The sequence below is a fragment of the Poromitra crassiceps genome (genome assembly GCF_964638095.1).
Source record: "Poromitra crassiceps genome assembly, chromosome: 3".
NCBI classification, from domain to species: domain Eukaryota; kingdom Metazoa; phylum Chordata; class Actinopteri; order Beryciformes; family Melamphaidae; genus Poromitra; species Poromitra crassiceps.
The window spans coordinates 34,354,736-34,374,077 of NC_139625.1; the positions used below are offsets into that span (position 1 = coordinate 34,354,736).

The 19,342-nt window shown below is 43.5% G+C and overlaps 1 protein-coding gene across 1 annotated transcript in view; it reads right to left on the minus strand.

The window, feature by feature from the left end:
• LOC310773610 (dynactin subunit 1-like) overlaps positions 1–19,342 on the minus strand; it is a gene marked incomplete at its 3' end in the record, with an annotated part of 82,570 nt that overhangs the window by 32,578 nt on the left and 30,650 nt on the right. The window contains exons 6-13 of the mRNA XM_083633531.1: positions 18,556–18,576; positions 13,602–13,619; positions 10,419–10,439; positions 8,026–8,199; positions 5,422–5,619; positions 3,956–4,160; positions 2,103–2,181; positions 1,072–1,231 (exon numbers count right to left, since the gene is read on the minus strand). Of these exons, the coding sequence (XP_083489657.1) occupies positions 1,072–1,231; positions 2,103–2,181; positions 3,956–4,160; positions 5,422–5,619; positions 8,026–8,199; positions 10,419–10,439; positions 13,602–13,619; positions 18,556–18,576 (876 nt within the window). The remainder of the gene's footprint in view (positions 1–1,071; positions 1,232–2,102; positions 2,182–3,955; positions 4,161–5,421; positions 5,620–8,025; positions 8,200–10,418; positions 10,440–13,601; positions 13,620–18,555; positions 18,577–19,342) is intronic.

Here is a 19,342-nt window from a genome sequence, read left to right on the forward strand (position 1 = left end):
ATTATCTCAGCTTCTAGTTTGAAACGTCTCTTTTTGGTGAAATCAACCTATATTCTCCGGCTCATAACTAAAGAACGGAAAATGATATCAATAAACCTTTTTTTGCTGATGATAGAAGAGAGTCTCATCGTTCTTTGAGCGTGTTCGGTGTTTACATAGTAATATCACACAATATTCTGTGGGCCTCGAGAAATCACTGAAAACGCTCTGAAACTCTGGCACTGGGAGCATCCGTTTTCCAAAAGTGGCTGGCACTCAATGAGTTAATTAGTTATTTGATGATATAAAAATGGGTGATTGACAGCTGTGACAGCCACTCTCAAACCTCCATCAGACAGTGGTGTGGCTGAGGGTGCTCAGCTCAACTCAGCCCAAGACTCCGGTTCCAAATTATGTCACACAAGCAAGATGGCAGCTTGCTGAAGTGAGATATTTTGGCTTCACTTTTGCATAGCAGTAGGAAGCGGAAACGCATCGTCCATATATTGTACATTCAATGGTCTGAATACTACAGAACCAAACCATGCTTCTATATCCTATGTTTTATAAATCGCAACATCATGATCATCAGTGACCAATCCGACATTACAGCAGGTGTGGAAACTGATGAGAGCAGTCATCAGGGATGTAATCATTCGTTCTTTTCTTTTTACAGGATATAACGTATATTTGTTTGTTTGTTTGTGTACACATTAGTCCGCCATTAGTTTTTTCTGGGAATTACTTTTTCCATAGTTTTTTCAGCAGAGAGGGATTCAGTTGCTCTTAAAGGAGAATTCAGTTTTTTTACACCCTGGACCTTAGTTCAAACTGATTATCGTTTCTGCTGATGCTAATCAAACCGAAGTTGTCAGGGTGACTTAAACATCATATTTAAAGTTGGAAATATGGGTGTAAAAAACTGGAATTCTCCTTTAAGGGGATCACATCTGGGGAATCTGGGTTCTGTAACAGGATTGTTTTTCTCTCTCTACCAAACCCTGATTTATGTGACTGCAGTCGCTGTAAAGTTGCCGCTTGCCCGGTCATAAGGTCTGGTCTGAACTGGCTCTTTGATAATAAAGCACTGACCTGTTCTTTGAGTTCGTCGATGGTCTTCTCGGCCACGGTCATCTCTTCCTGGAGTTTCTCCTTCTGGCTTCTCAAAGTGTCCAGCTCCACGTTCTTCTTCTCCATCTGCTTCTGCAACTTCACGTGTTCCTGCTTCTCCGATGCAGACAGGTCACGCATCCTGACACGCACAAAACCATGATAAGAGGACATGCTCACGCATACCACCAGTGTTGGGCAGGTTACTCAGGAGATGCAATTAGTTAATTTTTACTTTTTTTTTAAATAATTATAAAATGACTTTACTTATTAGTTGGTATCAAAAGTAATTAGTTCCATTACTCCTTACATTACTAAATTACTTTAGCTAACCCCCCCCTTCCTTCTGAAAAGTTACATACAACCTGTGTAGCCAGCTCCTTTTAGAACCAAATCCACTTTATTGGAACAATAATTAACCTTAAAGGAGGCGTCAACAATCATCTAAAGGGCAGACCTTTTATTTATTTATTTGCCTACCTAGGACAAAAAACTAATCGTGTTCTGGCAACACAGTAGTCTCACATAGAAAGACCTATCTCCACACTTGAAGTTACTTGGATTAGTAACTGTAATATAATTGTAGATTACTAGTTACTGGGGAAAGTAATACAATTACAGTAACACAGTACTTTACTGCCCAACATTGCACTGCAACATTGCAGAGATCCAATTCAATCAAGCCTGGAGATTCAATTAATTTGAGAAATTTACTGTTACGCAGGGATTTTATGAGCTCTTCTATCTTCATATTACATAGTGTAATTACAGGTATGCATTTTATAAGAGTGGAATTAACTCATTATTACATTTACTCGTGTTACTATAATTTTGGGGTATTTTTAAAGTCAGTAATTTTACTTTTACCGCGGTATTGTAGTTAGCTACATTTTTAAATCACATCCATTACAAAGGACAGTTTTTCCATAAGCATCAGAAACTAGACATTTGAAACCTGCCTTTACTTTGCTTGTGCACTTTATAATATTAGAGAGAATTTTTAACAAACCTACCTGACCAGAGCTTCCTTCAATCTGCCATTTTGTTCTTCCAGCTGTTTGACATGGTAGCTGGAGGCAGCGCCGTCCGAACCTGAGAGGAACCCAAAAAAATAACACCAATGAGCTCTATCTGTATCTGTCTATCTGTGTCTGTCTAGCTGTGTCTGTCTATTTGTGTCTGTCTATTTGTGTCTGTCTAGCTGTGTCTGTCTATTTGTGTCTGTCTAGCTGTGTTGAGTGGATGCGGTAAGCTTGTTTTCCGCTGCTGGGCCAAAAACAGACAGCCAACTTTTACTTTTACTTTATGGCACAAAGAAAATGTATACTGCTGCATGTTGTTGCCAACAGGGATGATGTCAAGGCTCCAGTTTCAATTACACAAATGGCACTATTCTTCCTCTTATGGGTCGGCCCTGCCTGGGTCCAGACATTCGAATCCGCCCACTGCACCGAGTTGAGTTTTGGCTGCTTCTGAAGTTGGAAATGGAGTTGACACACTTCAGTGTGATATCAGGCTAAGTCGGCCCTGGTCACTGCCAAGTCCACTTAATATCAGGCTAAGTCGACCTTGGTGACTGCCAAGTCCACTTGCCGCAGTTGTGAAAATGGGGATTAAGAAAAACTGCTGCACTAATGGAGACCTTTCAACAGGTCACTGGTGATTGGTGCCTGATCACATCATAGGCCTACATTCGTTATTGATACTCCTGTGCCACTTGATGTTAATTGATTACAGGCTTCTCATTTGTTTATATAATTGGCTCATCCATTCTTTATGTGGCCTTGCGATTTTTTATTTCAGAATTGCCCGGAGCGCGTCGCAGAGAGATACTGCATCATTTAATTTTGCTGAATTCTGAACAGAACGTTTGACACTGACAGTGTTTGATTATTCTATTCATATTATTGTATTCATATATTGTATTTGGCCAATTCCCCCTGTTGTAGACTAGCACATGCTTCCTCTGATAAGTGTGAAGTTGCCAGCTGATTCTTTTCAGCTGACAGCATGGCGTTTCACCGGCAGGCCGTAGCGCATGGGAGGATAACGCTATTTCCCCCAGCCAGTTCCCCTTCCACCAAACAGGTGTCTCAACCGACCAGAGGAGGCGCTAGTACAGTGACCAGGACTCAGTACCCTTAGTCTGGCTTCCTACCTGCAGACACGGCCGATTGTGCCTGTATGGATGGATGCCCGACCGAGCCGGAGGTAACACGGGCGTTCGAACCTGCGACCCTCATTTTGGTAGGCAGGTTATCTAACGCTGCACTACCCGGATGCCCACCAACATGTACTAAGTATGTTTGGATAAAAACTCTTATGTTTTCATGAGGCACAATGTGTTAAACACAACTACAACCTCTGAAGGAACAGTGGTACACGTTTAGTTTAGATTAGTTTTTTTTTTTTTAAGAAAGAGAGAGAAAGAAGTTAGATCAAGAAGGGCCCAGATGGAGCCTGAAAAGGTGTGTCTTGAGTCTTTTCCGAAAGATCGGCAGTGATTCAGCTGTCCTGACCGAAGGTGGAAGCTCGTTCCACCATTGAGGTGCCAGGGACGAGAAGAGTCGAGATCGGGATGAGCGACTTTTGAGCTTTTGTTGTTGAAACAAATTGAATTGAAACGAATAGGTACATGCATCATTTCAATTGGTGATCAGCCAATCACACATTACAAAATTGGTGATCAGAATAGAATATAAATAAATTAAAACTGATGAGTGCATCGCTAACAGTTTTATTGCTCTAGATTGACCACAATGTGTTTCTGAAGATATACAACCAGCTTTGTAAACGTTTCCCAAATCCAAGCATCATACAATTCTCTCATCCCATACAGAACCTATCTCTACGTCTGAGTATTTACCTTTCTCCTCGATCTCATGCTTGAGGATCTCCAGGTCCATGGTCAGCTCATCTAGTTTCTCCTTGTGGGAGTCTGCCTCCTGCTGCAGAGACTCTGCTCTCTCCTCGGCCATCTCCTTATCGAGCGTGGCCATCTCGATGGCATCCGCCGTGTCCGCCATCTCCTCCATGTAGCGCTCCTTTGCCTCCTGCGCTTCTTTGGCCTCCTGCAAAATTCATTCATGTACATAATAGCATGAGGCTGATGTACTGGTTTGCCAAAATACAGAGCTAATATTGGGCTTTGATTAAATACTGGAATGGCGAAAACGTCTTTTCCACTGAGAAACTGCTGTTGCAAACTCTTGTTCTTTTTGCTTAATTTAATTGTTTATTTAATTGTTGTTATTGAGTCTATTTCGGCAATGACTGCACTTATGACTGTTTACTCTACTGACGTTAACATGACCACTCGTTGTTTTGGGAGACGCCATTACTATTTTGCCAGTGGCCCGGTTACGTCAACAACTACGATGCAGTCCCTGATTGGCCCGGTTACGTCAACAACTACGATGCAGTCCCTGATTGGCCCGGTTACGTCAACAACTACGATGCAGTCCCTGATTGGCCCGGTTACGTCAACAACTACGACAGAGTCCCTGATTGGCCCGGTTACATTGTCATTTCAGGAAGTTGATGCGGGCGGCCGGGAGTCGCAAGAGAATGTGACGTCCTGTGATCAGGATGGTTTTAACCAGGCTATAAACGTTGTTCCATATTCAATTTCTACACTTAATTATATTGATCCATTTATCATTTTCATTTCATAAGTAGACTCAATACTTGGAGTAAGCTTGGAGTTGTGGGGTTCTATCTGCCTTTGGGATAGTTGAGTTGAATGGAGCTGAGCTTATTTGATTTCAAAATTATAGACAGAAAAAAAAATGCTCTGCATGTGTTGACGGACACTCGTGGAGTAGGTTCAATGTGACTAGCTCAGTCTTGACAGGGAAGTCGGATGGAACCGTGTATTCTCAAGGTCATGATAATGTTATTTGGTTTGTTAATTCATTAAATTCCTTGTTCATTATTTGTAAATATGATGTTTGTAATGGATGTAACTGGTGTGGTTTGGGATTGTGTGAGAGCCCTTGTGTGTATGTCTTTGTAAATGTTGATTGTTTTGTGTCATTGGACTGTTGTATATTGTTTTGTTTAAATGTTAATTTCTATGTTTCGTGCCTGAGGAGCCTCTCAAAAATGAGACGGTGCATTTCACCTCTAAATACAATTTTCAAATGAAAAAAATCTACCCATGTATCCATCTATGCATCAGATTTACCTACAGTATATACTCGGTTTCTACAACTATTTTTATGGCTACATTTTCAGTATAAAAGTTACATCTATTCATCTACCTAGCCATCTATCTATCTCCCCACCCATTCACCATGCAACCCATCCATCCATCCATCTGTCCCCCTTTACCCTCTTGGCCTCTTTGAGCTGCTTCTGGAGCTCAGCCTGCTGCTCCTGCATCTTGCTCTTCCACTCCTGCAGCTGCTCCAGCTGGATCCTGTGCTTCTCCAGCTCCTTCAGCTTGGCCTTGTCCTCCGCCCGCTTCATCCTCAGGGTCTCCAGCTTCTCCTCCAGGTCCTTCACCTGCCCCCGCAGAGACTCCTCCTCCTGGGACAGAGGGGTGAGGCGACGGAGGTTTGAGGGGATGGAGGGGTGAGGGGATGTTTGAAGGAAGAGTTAGACAGACATGGTAAGTTTCAAAACAGGTTGTTGGTGTGCTCTGCTTTTCCTCAGATGCTGATTAGTGCACAAACACACACACACACACACACACACACACACACACACACACACACACACACACATACACACACACACACACACAAAATGAAAGTATTTTATGACAGCCGCCCTAAAGCTTCAAATCATTACTTTCAGTCTCTCCCATGCTTTAATATGTCCTTACAGCGTCAAGTACATGAGAATGAAGCGTTTCATCTCCGGTGAGTAGTGAAAGTAACAGCACGGACGGACACACGGTCAAAGTCAGCAGATCACTGTTCTGTTCAGATTACACAACTTGCAGTCTTGCAATCGGGAGTCTTGGAGTCGTCGTGGTTTTAACCCTATTATGACTGGGCGGCGACAAGGGATCGCACATCGGAGAAGTGCACTGATTTGCAGGGCGAAAACAAGGAAGAACTCAAGTCTCACACAGGTCTGCTCACGAGACGGCTTTGTTTCTAAACACACGCTCGCACAACATAGAGTCGATACATCCTCCGTCTATGCTCCTCACACTACGCCCGGTGCTGTCGGAGGCCATACAGTCTGTCTATGCTCCTCACACTACGCCCGGTGCTGTCGGAGGCCATACAGTCTGCTCTAAAGAACACAATTCAAAGGCTTATAATATAATCATGATCGTGGAGAGCTGGAGTGCGCGTCTTCTCCAGCTCCAACGTGCGTGACTCTGCTCAGGTGCAGCGCAAGAAGAGCATCATTTAGTCAACAGCAACAACAGTTGTTTGGAGTAAAGCAGCCGTCCTCCTGTTAAATCCTTGTGTCGAGCAGTGCAGCAAAACTATCAACTGTAGTTATAAACAGGACAGAGAAAAGTCTCTAGTGGAAACAGAATTAAACATTTAGCTTCTGAAATATGTTTTTAGAGAGACATGGAGCTGCTGATGCAGATGAGTTTGCTCTGCTGTCATCACTCCATACGGATCTTGCGCTCTCATTGGCTGTAGCACGTTGATGCTCCCCTGACACGAGAACATATTTAGCCTGCTAGATATCTGTCAGGCATCTGTGACTCATCGGCGAGCTCCCCGGCCACGTCTGTGAACAATTCACACATTATGTAGCAATCGACGATTTGCATCTGATCTGGGGACTTTCTTCGGCGAGTTCCAAAAATGTCGCCGAGTGGGAAATCAGGGTTGGTATATAGTCTGAACTCGGCTTAATGGGACGGGTCTAATAAACCATCAGTGTGTGGTATGTTAGGACATTTTAACCTCATTTCAGAGTGCTATGACTCCTTCTACGGAGAGAAGGGGAGAGGAGTGTTGATACACACACATGCCTGGCCTGATACACATACATAAGGTGCAGTACCAAAACACGCACACACACATAAACACCGCACGCATGCGCACACACACACACACACACACACACACACACACACACACACACACACACACACACACACACACACACACACACACACACACACACACAGACAGACACACACACACTTCTACTACAGCTCAACAGCAGGAAATTCTTGAACGAAATGAAATGTGAGTTCACGTGACCGGCTGGTTTACCAGGCTAGGTAAATCCTGGACTTAAAATTATTTTTCTTCCAAACCTGCTTGTTACAGAGAGACCCCACCGAAACACACACACACACACACACACACACACACACACACACAATGAGAGCAAAATTTTGCTCTCACAACACACACACACAGCAACCAGCCACCAGCAGTCACACATTTGACAGTGTTAGAAAGCGTTAGTGTGAGAAAAACAACACTTCAATATAAAGTGCAACCACGTCACGCCACTGCACCTGTGTTTCCATGGTGACTTCCTCCTGAGAAGAAAAACACGGTGACATGGATTACGTCCGCCTTGCACGCGACCGCAGCTGGCATTTAACAAACGTTAATGTGACAATCCGTGACACGTTTTGCTACTCTCTATTGCCAGTTGATACACAGCAGTGTTGCAACCTCATCCAGTTCCTGAGAGTTGATATTGTCTGTTCTAAACACTGGTTTGTTTGGAATTAATAGGAGAACTGGGTTGTTTGCGTGAGCAGTGATAGGCACAATGAACAATAATCTCATGGATTATCACTTCAAAAACAAAAACATAAATGACACTAAAAGACTGACAATAAAATAAATGTTGAATACACAAACAATAGTTAGTAATAATAGATTGTAAGTCGTTGCTACGTAGTTGATTCTGACAAGACGGCTGTAAAGCCTGTAAAGCCCTCTGAGACATGCTTGTGAATTAGGGCTATACAAATAAACTCGACACGACACTGACCTTGCTTGGGACGGGCGGTGGAGGGACCCCGGGGGAGTGCAGGGTGGGGATGACCGGGGCAGCCAGTGGCGTCTGGGCCGGGGTGCTGGGCTCACTGCTGCTCATCTCCCCGGCCGAGGCGGAGGCGGAGCCGGGCGGAGCCCCCTTACCGCCGGCGCCCGCAGGACGGCTGGGCTGCAGAGGACAGACAGGGAGGGCAGTGAGTAAAGCAGAGGACAGACAGGGAGGGCAGTGAGTAAAGCAGAGGACAGACAGGGAGGGCAGTGAGTAAAGCAGAGGACAGACAGGGAGGGCAGTGAGTAAAGAATGACTGGTCACTTACAGAACAACAGACGTGGAGGAAATCGGGATAAAAAAACAAACAATGAGAAGAAGATCCATATGAGCATGATGATGTAACGCACCGTCTGGCGGCCATAGTGGAGATCTTTGGCTTTTGGGCAGCAGCAATAACGGTTTGTTCAGGTTAACTGACCCAAGCTACGACTCAAGAGTGTTTTGCAGACTACTTTACTGAGTCACAGTAACATACATCACTTAACATTATGTAACATTTGGAAAGAAATCCCCCTTTAAAGACTATTCGCTTTTACTTACAACATTAATGAAATGGCCTATAGCCACAGCACAACAATCTTTTCAGGTATCTCTCTTTTCTTGTCAGGTTGTTAGATCATTAGTCCCTTTTTGGGGGGATTTCTCCCCTTTTTCTCCCAATAGTACATTGCCAATTCCCCTGCCTAAGCAGTCCCGGTCATTGTGCCACCCCCTCTGCCGATCTGGGGAGGGTGTAGCTAGACTCACAAATGCCTCTTCAAATGCATATGCAGTCGCCAGCCACTTCTTTTCACCTGACAGCGAGGGGTTTCATCGAGAGGACATAGCGCGCGCAGAGGAACATGTTATTCCCCTCCAGTTCCCCTCCCTGCTGAACAGGCACCCAAACCGTCCAGAAGACCCGGCTTCCCACTAGGGATGGGCATCGAATTTCGAATTTTCGAATAATCGTTGTTATTATCAAGGTCGACTTTTATTATTGAAATTCGAAATTCGTTTTTTGTTTTTTTTTGTGAGTGAAATGTTGCATTGTCTCCCCTGATTCTAAGAATAGTCGAATCGCTTGGTTTGAGCAATTAAAACAATTTTTATAAGCAACCTCTCCCTCTTCATGGGATTTCATCCGCCATTCATTTTTCCATAAACCTTGCTTAAAATGCTTATAAAAATTGTTTTACTTGCTCAAACCAAGCGATTCGACTATACTTAGAATCAGGGGAGACAATGCAACATTTCACTCACATTAAAAAAAAAATTATAATAAAAAATCTTTTTTTTTTTTTTTTTTTTTTTACTTTTTTTTTTTTTTTTTGAATTTCGATTAAAAGTCGACTTTGGCCAGCGAATTTCGAATAGTGTTTTTGCTAGAAATGCCCATCCCTACTTCCCACCCGCAGACACGGCCAATTGCGCAAACGCCCGACCAAGCCGGAGGTAACACGGGGCGTGAACCTGCGACCTTTGTGTTGGTGGCGTCCCTATATCATTAGTCTTTATTTAAACACAGCCAATTCCATCTCCACTGGATCTCCATGATGGCACCATATGTGGTTGCTGGAGATTTGTGACCTAACTGCAAAGCTTCTATAGGAAAATGTTTCAACAAAAACTAAACTAAACAAAATTAAACTAAACAAAAAACAGCAGAAAGCAAACAAAGTCAACAAATGAAGCATTGAATGAACATGTTGAAGTTGCTGGGTGGAACTGTTGGTGAAAACTAAGCCAAACAAACCCTTATAATGGGAGTGGGAGGCAGACACCAGCACAGTGCCAGTGACGAGTAGGACAAAAAGAAAAATGTGAAGAGTTGAATTCTCAGCAGAGAGACAGGCTGTTACACTACTGGAGCTGTAAATATCAATGTGTTGAGAAAGTTAAAGTAAAAAAAAAAACGAATATGCAAGCTGTTGTGTAGAAAATAACACAATTTGTGTCATTCTTCTCATGAAAGTCAAATGGATTTGCAATAAAGTGGGTAATCTGATGATGTATGGTCGCTACCTTCTTGGCAACACACTCACACAAACACACAGACACTTACATCAACACACTCAAACAAACACACACGCAGACAGTTACATCAACACACTCACACAAACACACAGTTACATCAACACACTCACACAAACACACAAACAGTTACATCAACACACTCACACAAACACAGACAGTTACATCAACACACTCACACAAACAGTTACATCAACACACTCACACAAACACACAGACAGTTGCACGAGGTAACAATAAATACAGAAATCAATGAAATAAATAATGCAAACTGATGAAAATGTGAAGCCCTGACGACTGCTGCCGAATGAGCCCGGGCTCACCTTGGGCCTTCTGGCCGTGGTCTGAGGAAGAGAGGGGAGGGGAGGGGAGGGGAGAGGAGAGGAGAGGAGAGGAGAGAGGGAGAGGAGAGGAGGAGAGAGGGAGAGGAGAGAGGGAGAGGAGGGGCAGGGGAGGAGAGAGGGAGGAAGAGGAGGAGAGGAGGCAGAGAAGTGGAAGAGAAGAGGAGGCAAGGACGAAGGGAAGGAAAGAAACAGCCAGGGTTAGTGATTCAAGGCAAATGTCATATCAAATGGGATATCAGCAGACAAAAGGGAAAGATGGAGTGACATTATTGACATGGCTCTAAAACATCTTGAAATCACCAACTTTACCAACTACAAAAACATAAAGTACAATAGAAGTCGGAGGTTTACATACACTTAGGTTAAAGTCATTAAAACTAATTTTTTAACCACTCCAGAGATTTCATGTCAGAAGTTTACATAGACTAAGTTGACTGTGCCTTTAAACAGCCTGGAGAATTCAAGAAAATGATGTCATCTTTTGAGTCACATCATTTGGAGGTGTACCCGTGGAGGTTAGGGTTAGGTTAGGGTTTAGAGTAAGCATAGAGATGACGGTACTTTGGCGCAAAAAGATGTCTGAACCAACTTGCCGAACTATAGTTTGTTAACATGAAATCTAGAACTGTAATGATTCATCGATTAGTTGTCAACTATTAAATTAATCGACAACTATTTTGATCGAGTAATTGGTTCGAGTACCAGCTTCTTAAATGTGAATATTCTCTGGTTTCTTTACTTATCTATGACAGTAAACTGAATATCTTTGGGTTGTGGACAAAAGACACTTGCGGACGTCATCGTGGGCTTTTGGAAACACTGATCGACATTTTTCACCATTTTCTGACCATTTATACGAAACTACTAATTGATTAATCAAGAAAATAATCAACAGATTAATCGACAATGAAAATAATCGTTAGTTGCAGCTGTAATGAAATCTGTGGAGTGGATTAAAAAAATTTTTTTTGTATTACTTCAACCTAAGTGTATGTAAACTTCTGACTTAAACTGTACGCCTGTTCCCTTTTCTTCTGAGTGTACCAGAAAAGCCATTATCAGATCATGTAGCATGGCCCATCTGGACCCCGCCCCTTCCCGTGTGCTTGTACTTGTGCTGGTCTATCCCTCTCTTGTTCCAGCGGCTCTCCAGGGCCTGGTCTCTGACCATGTGACCAAACACCTCAGCGGCAGTGTGGACACAGCGACTGGTACTGCCGCCTGGCTGTGACTGACCTAAATGCCTGCATTGTGTCTGTGGGTGGACACAGCAGAGCTGGTTCATATGAGCCCCAACGACGCTGCCTGGGATAATAGCTTGTTATCTTGCTGGGCTCCAGGCAGCAGGCTACACCCAGTCTGGAATGGATAAGTGGATTTCCTATAAAACATCCACGCTTAGTTCTCATCTCATCTAGCGATTGTGTTCAGCAGACCTGAGTCAAATAGTTTGTTGTAGACTAGAGCACCAGGTGGGTGGGCTTTGCCATAAAGGACGATACAGTGCATCCCAAGAGGTATAGACGTCAGACGATCCCAAAAAAAGAATTTGAAAGTCAATTTAGAATATCTCTCTGGGATTAATAATTTAACCCGACACAAGCTGAATCTGATTTATCTTGATGTAACCTTTGTAAACCCCACCAATCAATCAGGTATTCTGACTAAATTAAATGGCAATCACTTGCACCTTCAATTTAGGTGGTTTTCATGATTTAACTTCCATTGAAAACATTCTACGAACCTTATGAAAACCTTTTCAACCTCATTGGATGAACTCCAAAATGCATGGTGGCCAAGCTGAAAACAAGGCTGGTTCACAAAACGCCATTTAACCCAGGTCTGTACACAAGCCTTTATCTATTTTATTCCTCATAGCAAAATACTGCTCCCATCTACGTTCCACTTTCCTCCTCTTAGCCGTTGCAAGCCGATTCCTTCAGCTTGGACACTAGCTAGTTAGCTTTCTTTATTGGATTGGTGCTGAGAGCATTCAGCAGAAATTAGCCAGAGCTAACAGCTGTACCAAATAAGAGCTGACAGACTCATAAGCACCATAGTAGACGGGACGGACTGTACCAAAATCACATCGGCCTAATGGGCCTATCCAGTATTATCTGCAATGAACAGTGAAGTTATTTGATTCTCCCTGATGGCCAAAACCACTGACCTCATAAAACACTCCAAGCTGTGATCTAATAGGTCGAAGGCCTGACTTCTGCACAATGAGGCCATATTTAACAAAAACAAATAATCACAAGGCATGTACTATATAGAGTGAGAAATAACACTGAACTCCACTCAAATAAAATGAAAGCCACTGCAGCCTAGGGGTGGGACAAAATAGTGAAATATCGTGATACTTCCACATGTGATACATTATCTATACACTGGCACCATATCGTGAGACCATATCCATATATGGTACATTATCCTGAAATGTGTATTTTTTGCATTCATTTGTGTGTTTTTTCTGTAAACTTAATTTTGCACAGGTTGAAAAGAGTTTAGTGATGCATTATTTTGTATCCTTCATTGAAACATTTTGACTTCACACGTGGAGTCGTGGACAAGCTGCAGTCAGTGTGTGTTAAAGAGGCACTATGCAGTCTGCATAGTGCCTCTTTAGGGGTATTTTCCCCTCTCCACATGTATCGTGATGTATCGCAGATTCAATTTCTTGTAATGTATCGATTATCACAGAATCGCTGTATCGTGAAACCACGGTTATCGTTATGATAGTATCGTATTGTAAGTTACTCTGTGATTCCCACCCCTAGTGCAGAATGATGAATAAGCATGAATTAACTCTGTAAAACAGCACTGGGAATTAACAACCATCAACACTGAGGTAAAAAATTAAATAAAATAAGAAATAAGAGTAGAGACAGCAAGATGACAAGGCACAACCAAGCTGCAGGTATGAATGAGATTTCTACTTCAATTACATTTCAACACTACTGTACAAATACCAAAATATCTCTTCACAAGGAGGAGGGAAAAGCAATTCCCCCCATATAAGAAAATGAGGCATACATTAAAGTAGCAGGCATGATGCAGCGGCTCTGCTAACGGAAACAACCAAACCAAACGATGAAGACAAGAAGAACAAGAGTAAAAGCAACATCCCAACAGGCAGAGACATCAGATGGTGTTCTGTACCTTCCGGGGTGCAGGAGTCTGCCTCATCATATTTGCAAGAGAAGAAGACACACACACACACACACACACACACACACACAGTCACAGACAGTCACAGAGAGATACACGTCATCCACACACAGTCACACACCAAGGTGATAAAACAGGCAAAGAGGTGCAATCCACAGACAGTGCCGAGACCGGGTTCAAGACAGACAGAGACAGACGGAGACAGCTGGTCCAGGCGGACAGCGAACAGTCAGGCAGAAAAACAGACAGACAGGCAGACAGACAGACAGACTCCAGCTGCTCTGCTCAGGCTGGGTGCAGTAGTGCAAATGGCCGCGGCGAGTTTTTCCCAGGCTCTCCCTTCGTCCCCCTATAGTCCTCCTTTATGTCCTTTCTGCCAGCTTGCCAGCGCAGCCTCTTTCATCATCTGAGGCGCTCGCTCGCTCGGCGGGTGTTGCCAGAGCACCAGAGACCCCCCCTCCTCAGTCGGTCCCTCCCTCTCTGCTCTGATTAGGACTCATGAGCCTACGACCAGCTTCTGTTCACAGAGACGCCTCCCCTCCCCAAACCCCCTCCTCCCCTCCCCTCCCCTCTCCTCTCCTCGCCCCTCCCCTCCCCTCCCCTCTCTCCTCTCCTCTCCTCTGCTCCGCTCTCCTCTCCTCTCAGTCTCCCTTCTCGCTCGGCTTATTGTGATTTGTCAGCCCAGCCAATGCCCTGCTCCCGCATTACATCACTGCACGCCCTGGCCCCTCCCCCCTCCGCTACCCCCACCAACCCATTGCTGCCTCCACTACAGATAGCTGAAGGGACAGTGGTGAGAAGAGCTGGTGTGTTTGAGAAAGTGTGTGTGTGTGTGTGTGTGTGTGTGTGTGTGTGTGTGTGTGTGTGTGTGTGTGTGTGTGTGTGTGTGTGTGTGTGTGTGTGTGTGTGTGTGTGTGTGTGTGTGTGTGTGCGCGTGTGTGTGTGTGTGTGTGTGTGTGTGTGCGTGTGTGTGTGTGTGGACAGAGATGAACTGTGGAGCTATGGGTGTGTAACGAAGGGAAGGAGAGAAGCGGTCAGTGATTGAGGACAGAGGGAGGATGTGAGCGGGGGGGTCAGGGAGGGAGGGGCAGTGAGCTGAGGTAAGAGGGGTAAATGGGTACCGACTGATGCGAGCCTCCGCTGTATCCTAGCAACGCTCACAGATGGGCTCATTAAAATGAGATTTGCAAAAAGTAATAAGGTTACCTACAGTGTGCATATGGTCCTGTGATTGTGAACCTTGCATCATGTGTTGGAACGCGATCTCAAAATTATCTATCATTACTTCCAGGAATATGCCTCCGATACACTGTGAGTCGACAGGTAATATTTAGTCTCGCTGGCCAGCCTCCCCTCCCTACTGTGAGAAGAGTCTGGCGGCGCAGGTCTCCATTGTGGGATTGCGACGGGCGGCGCTTGGCGGTAGTGCCCTTGGAAAATAGTTTCCAACAATCCAACTTGCCATTTTCAGCGTGTAGCAACATGCTAGCGTGTAGGTTTCTGCCGTTAGCTTGCTAGCTAGTTAGCGTTGTTGTTTTCACTGAGGCGCCAGGGCACTGTTTACAGCGATACACAGGGAGGACCGAGCGGAAGCGGTTCTGATTGACATGGTCGGAGCCAATGACAGAGCTTGTAATAAGCCGGGAGTGGACATCCGGCCGCGACTGAAACAGTCGCTCCAATGGGGAGCAGCTGTAGAGCAGGGGAGGGCTTATCCCAGTAGCCTGTTTCCGTGCAGCCAGACGACTCTCACGGAAGGGAGAGGAGGCTGGCCAGCGAGACTAGGTAATATTAATTCAGATATTTTTCAGATATTTTTCATGTAACAAGCGCAAACCTTTATGCCCATGGCCCAGTGATGTGGCCATTCAGCGTTATACCACCCACATCCCCCTAGCCTCTCCCCATATCCACCCCTCGAACCCTGACTCTCTACCACCTTCCTATCCCTAGCTATGGGCCCCTTTTCCCTTGCTCCCCCTCCCCCTCCACCACCCATATCCCCCTAGCCCAGGGCTGTCAAACTCATTTTGGTCCAGAGGCCACGCCACATGGGACCCAATTTGATCTCAAGCAGGCCAGACAAAAGAAAATCAATGCATAATAACCTAGAAATAACAACACCTCCTAATTCTCCTGAGTCTTTTAGTGTAAAGATTAGTACATTTTAAGAACAGTTTCACATGAGGTTATCTCAGCTCCCATATAGGGCTATCATATCAACTCTACTGTCTGTAACTGTGTATTACAAATGATGGCAAGGGTATTGAAAATACTTTTCCATTTATTTAGTAATGAATATAGAAAAGATGAATAGGCCACTTCATATTGTAACTTGTTCCTGAAACCTGGCACCTCTTAGCCTTCACAAGTGCATCAATATTAGGTGTCAAATCCCAAGCTTGAAAAATTGAAGTTTGGAAATACGACTTTTCAGTGCAACTTTCATACTTTGCAGTTATCCTTTGGGCCAGATTGGACCCTTTAGCAGGCTGGTTCTGGTCCCCAGGCCGTATGTTTGACACCTCTGCCCTAGCCACTCCTGCTACCCACCCCTCGAATCCCGACTGTGTATGTATATATGTATATATATATATATACACACATATATATATATCACACACAGTGTATATATACACACTATATATATATATATATATATATATATATATATATATATATATATATATATATATAAACACACAGTGTATATATATATATATATATACACACAGTATATATATACAGTATATATATATATATATACACACTGTGTATATATATATATATAGTGTGTGTGTGTGTGTGTGTGTACACAGTATATAGATATATAGATATATATACATATACATACTGTATATATATATTATTAGGCTAATAATTCATTCCTAAATAACTATGTTACAGCCAAGAGTCATTTGATTTGCTATCATAACATCTGCCCCAGCCTCCACTAACCTCCTTCTCTGTGTCCACAGCTCAGAGGGAAGAGAAGAGGCATCTAAGAGGATTACTTCAATGGGGAAACTCTATTTAGCTGTGAGCTCTACACCTAAAATACTTTCAGGAATACCTACAGAAGTCATGTAAGATCGCCGTGATGAAAGCTGAAGAGGCTGACATTATAGTAAAACAAGGATATCATAGAAAGTGTTTAGAGTTCAATATCGATGGGAGGTGGGTAAAAACGAATACGATTTCAGAGGCCGGACTACTACACTACAAAGAAGAACTGTTTATGTGTATCCATTACAGAGCAGCTAAGGAAATCTGTCGCTGAAATATGGGCCTTTTTCACGGTGGCCATTATGTGTCAAAAAGGCAGGGTAAACACAGGCGCGAGCAAAACAGTAATGAGGGTTTCCAACTTCCAATCATGGAAGTTGGAAACTACTCTTTTACTTGCACCTGTGTTTACCCTGCCTTTTCGACACAAAATGGCCACTGTGAAAAGGGCCTATTAAGCAACCTCTCTTGCTTAGCCTCAATCTCCTCTCCTCACTTTGTCTCCCTCGCTCTCATCACACTGCTGAAGTTGCTGCACTAGCAGAGCATCCAGAGTAGAAGTGATGGAGACAGAGACAGAGATGTGGGGATGGATCAAGTTCCTGCTGTCCCAGCACATGCAGGGAGGATCACTGCCTCTAAGGTCACTGCTCTTCAGTCCAGCAGCCTCCAACAAAACAAATAGGGCTACAATTACTGCCGGAGCAGCACCTGCACCACATAATGCAGTCAGCATGTCCTGCCCTGGCTAAATGGCAGCAGTTAGATTTGAGAAATACAGGTAGTTGAGTTCACTTGATATTTATGTAGGAAGTGATGATTCAAAGCCTGGAAGAGATACTTAGGTGCCAGGCGGATAAAACCGAAGTGCCAGAAAGTGCAGAAAATCACAGCCAAGTATTTGAAAGTCACTTCAATTTGCTTGTCTGTGACTAACAAATTGCCTGGCACTGTCTAAATTGCCCTGATGCGGTAAAATAAATGCTAAGCTAAGAATTACCTGCAAAGACCATTGCCTCAGGTCTGGATGTTCCCAAGTGTGAGGCTGGTTGAGCAATAGGCGGGCAAATCAAATGCAGCTTCAAATGTTTGAAATACTGGACTGTTGGACCCAAAGCACTGCATAATAATAATAATAATAATAATAATAATAATAATAATAATAATAATAATAATAATAATAATAATAATAATAATGTAGGAGATAAGGGGGTAAATACTGGACTGTTGGACCCAAAGCACTGCAAAATAATAATAACAATAATGTAAGATATGTAAGGGTTAATGCACGACGAGGTGTCCATTATCACTTTTTAAGGGACGACGCGAGAAGCGTGAACCGGTCCGAGGCGCCAGCCGAGGACCGGTTGCTTCCGCCGGTAAGCTTCCTGCTTACTAGTATACCACAGTTACCACTAAAATACATTTTCCAGGAGTAAAAAATAAGTGGATTTTGATTCAAATAAATACATTTAAAATCATACTTTTTCATTTTGGGGCATTTATTGTTAAATATGCGTACGTTTACAATATAGAGAATTTGCTAAAAGGATGAAAACTTAATTTTTCATTTCATTGTGACTTTAACATGCTACCAAATGCTCAGACAGCAGAGACAGAAGACTGGGAGCCACAGCTGAACGGATGCTAACAGAGAGGAGACAGCATGGTGGACAGGTGAAGACAGTAAATGGGTGTGGCAGCATGGAGGACACATGTATCACCTCTTGCTCTCAAATATCTCACATTCCCTCTCGCATTAAAACACAGAACAGATGCCGTCACGACCAAAGATGAGATGATGACGAGATGCGATGGGTAAATGAGGGTGAGGCCCCGTTGCCATGCAGCAGCTAGGCCATTCATAGCTACGGTTACCACGGTTACCACGGTCATCATAACATTACCACTGTACCGAGGTTAGAGAAACATGCACCACCTTTTTGGGCTTCACTCCTCGCTGCGTGGTCAAAGGAAGGAAGGAAGGAAGGAAGGAGGAGGAAAGGAACGGTGCAAAGGTGAAGGTTAGAGGTCAAAGTTCATCGGTAGCATGCAGGTGAAGGGGATTGTAGTTAGTCGGAACTCTCCTACTGTACATATCATACAGACATATGCTCTCTCTCTCGCTCTCTCTCTCTCTCACACAATTATTAACAACAGCTCACAAAAACAAAAACCTACTGACCCTTTGGATTCAGTTTGAGTGTGGATTCAGTCTGGGTACTCTTGACCCTAAATTATACATTGTACCTTCGACATTTAAAAATAAATAAAGAATGCTATATCTTAAAGACGAGCTGAACCCAAAAATGACTTTAAAATTTTAGTTCACATACCTGGGTATTCAGTGCACCTATTTAATAATGTATGCAAAAAAAAATCACAAAAATAAAATGTATTTAGTTTTTCACACTTTTTCACATCAAAAGCTCATTTTTCAGGATTTAATTCATAACTACAATGTACAGTATGGTGACGTAACGATGCACTATCAAATTTCTACCCCATTTCAACCAATCACATCACGACACGGCAGCTGTCAATCAATCTTTATTTCTAGGAGAACATTCTGCAGGCAAGATGGCTGCCTAGTGCCTGTAATCTGGCAGAATTTCTAGCCCATAAACTAACTAATGACTTGGCCAATACGTATGTATTAAACATACAAAATAAAACAAACTGTAATGTTTTCATTTGATGTAGAATGCAAAGACATAAACTGGCTT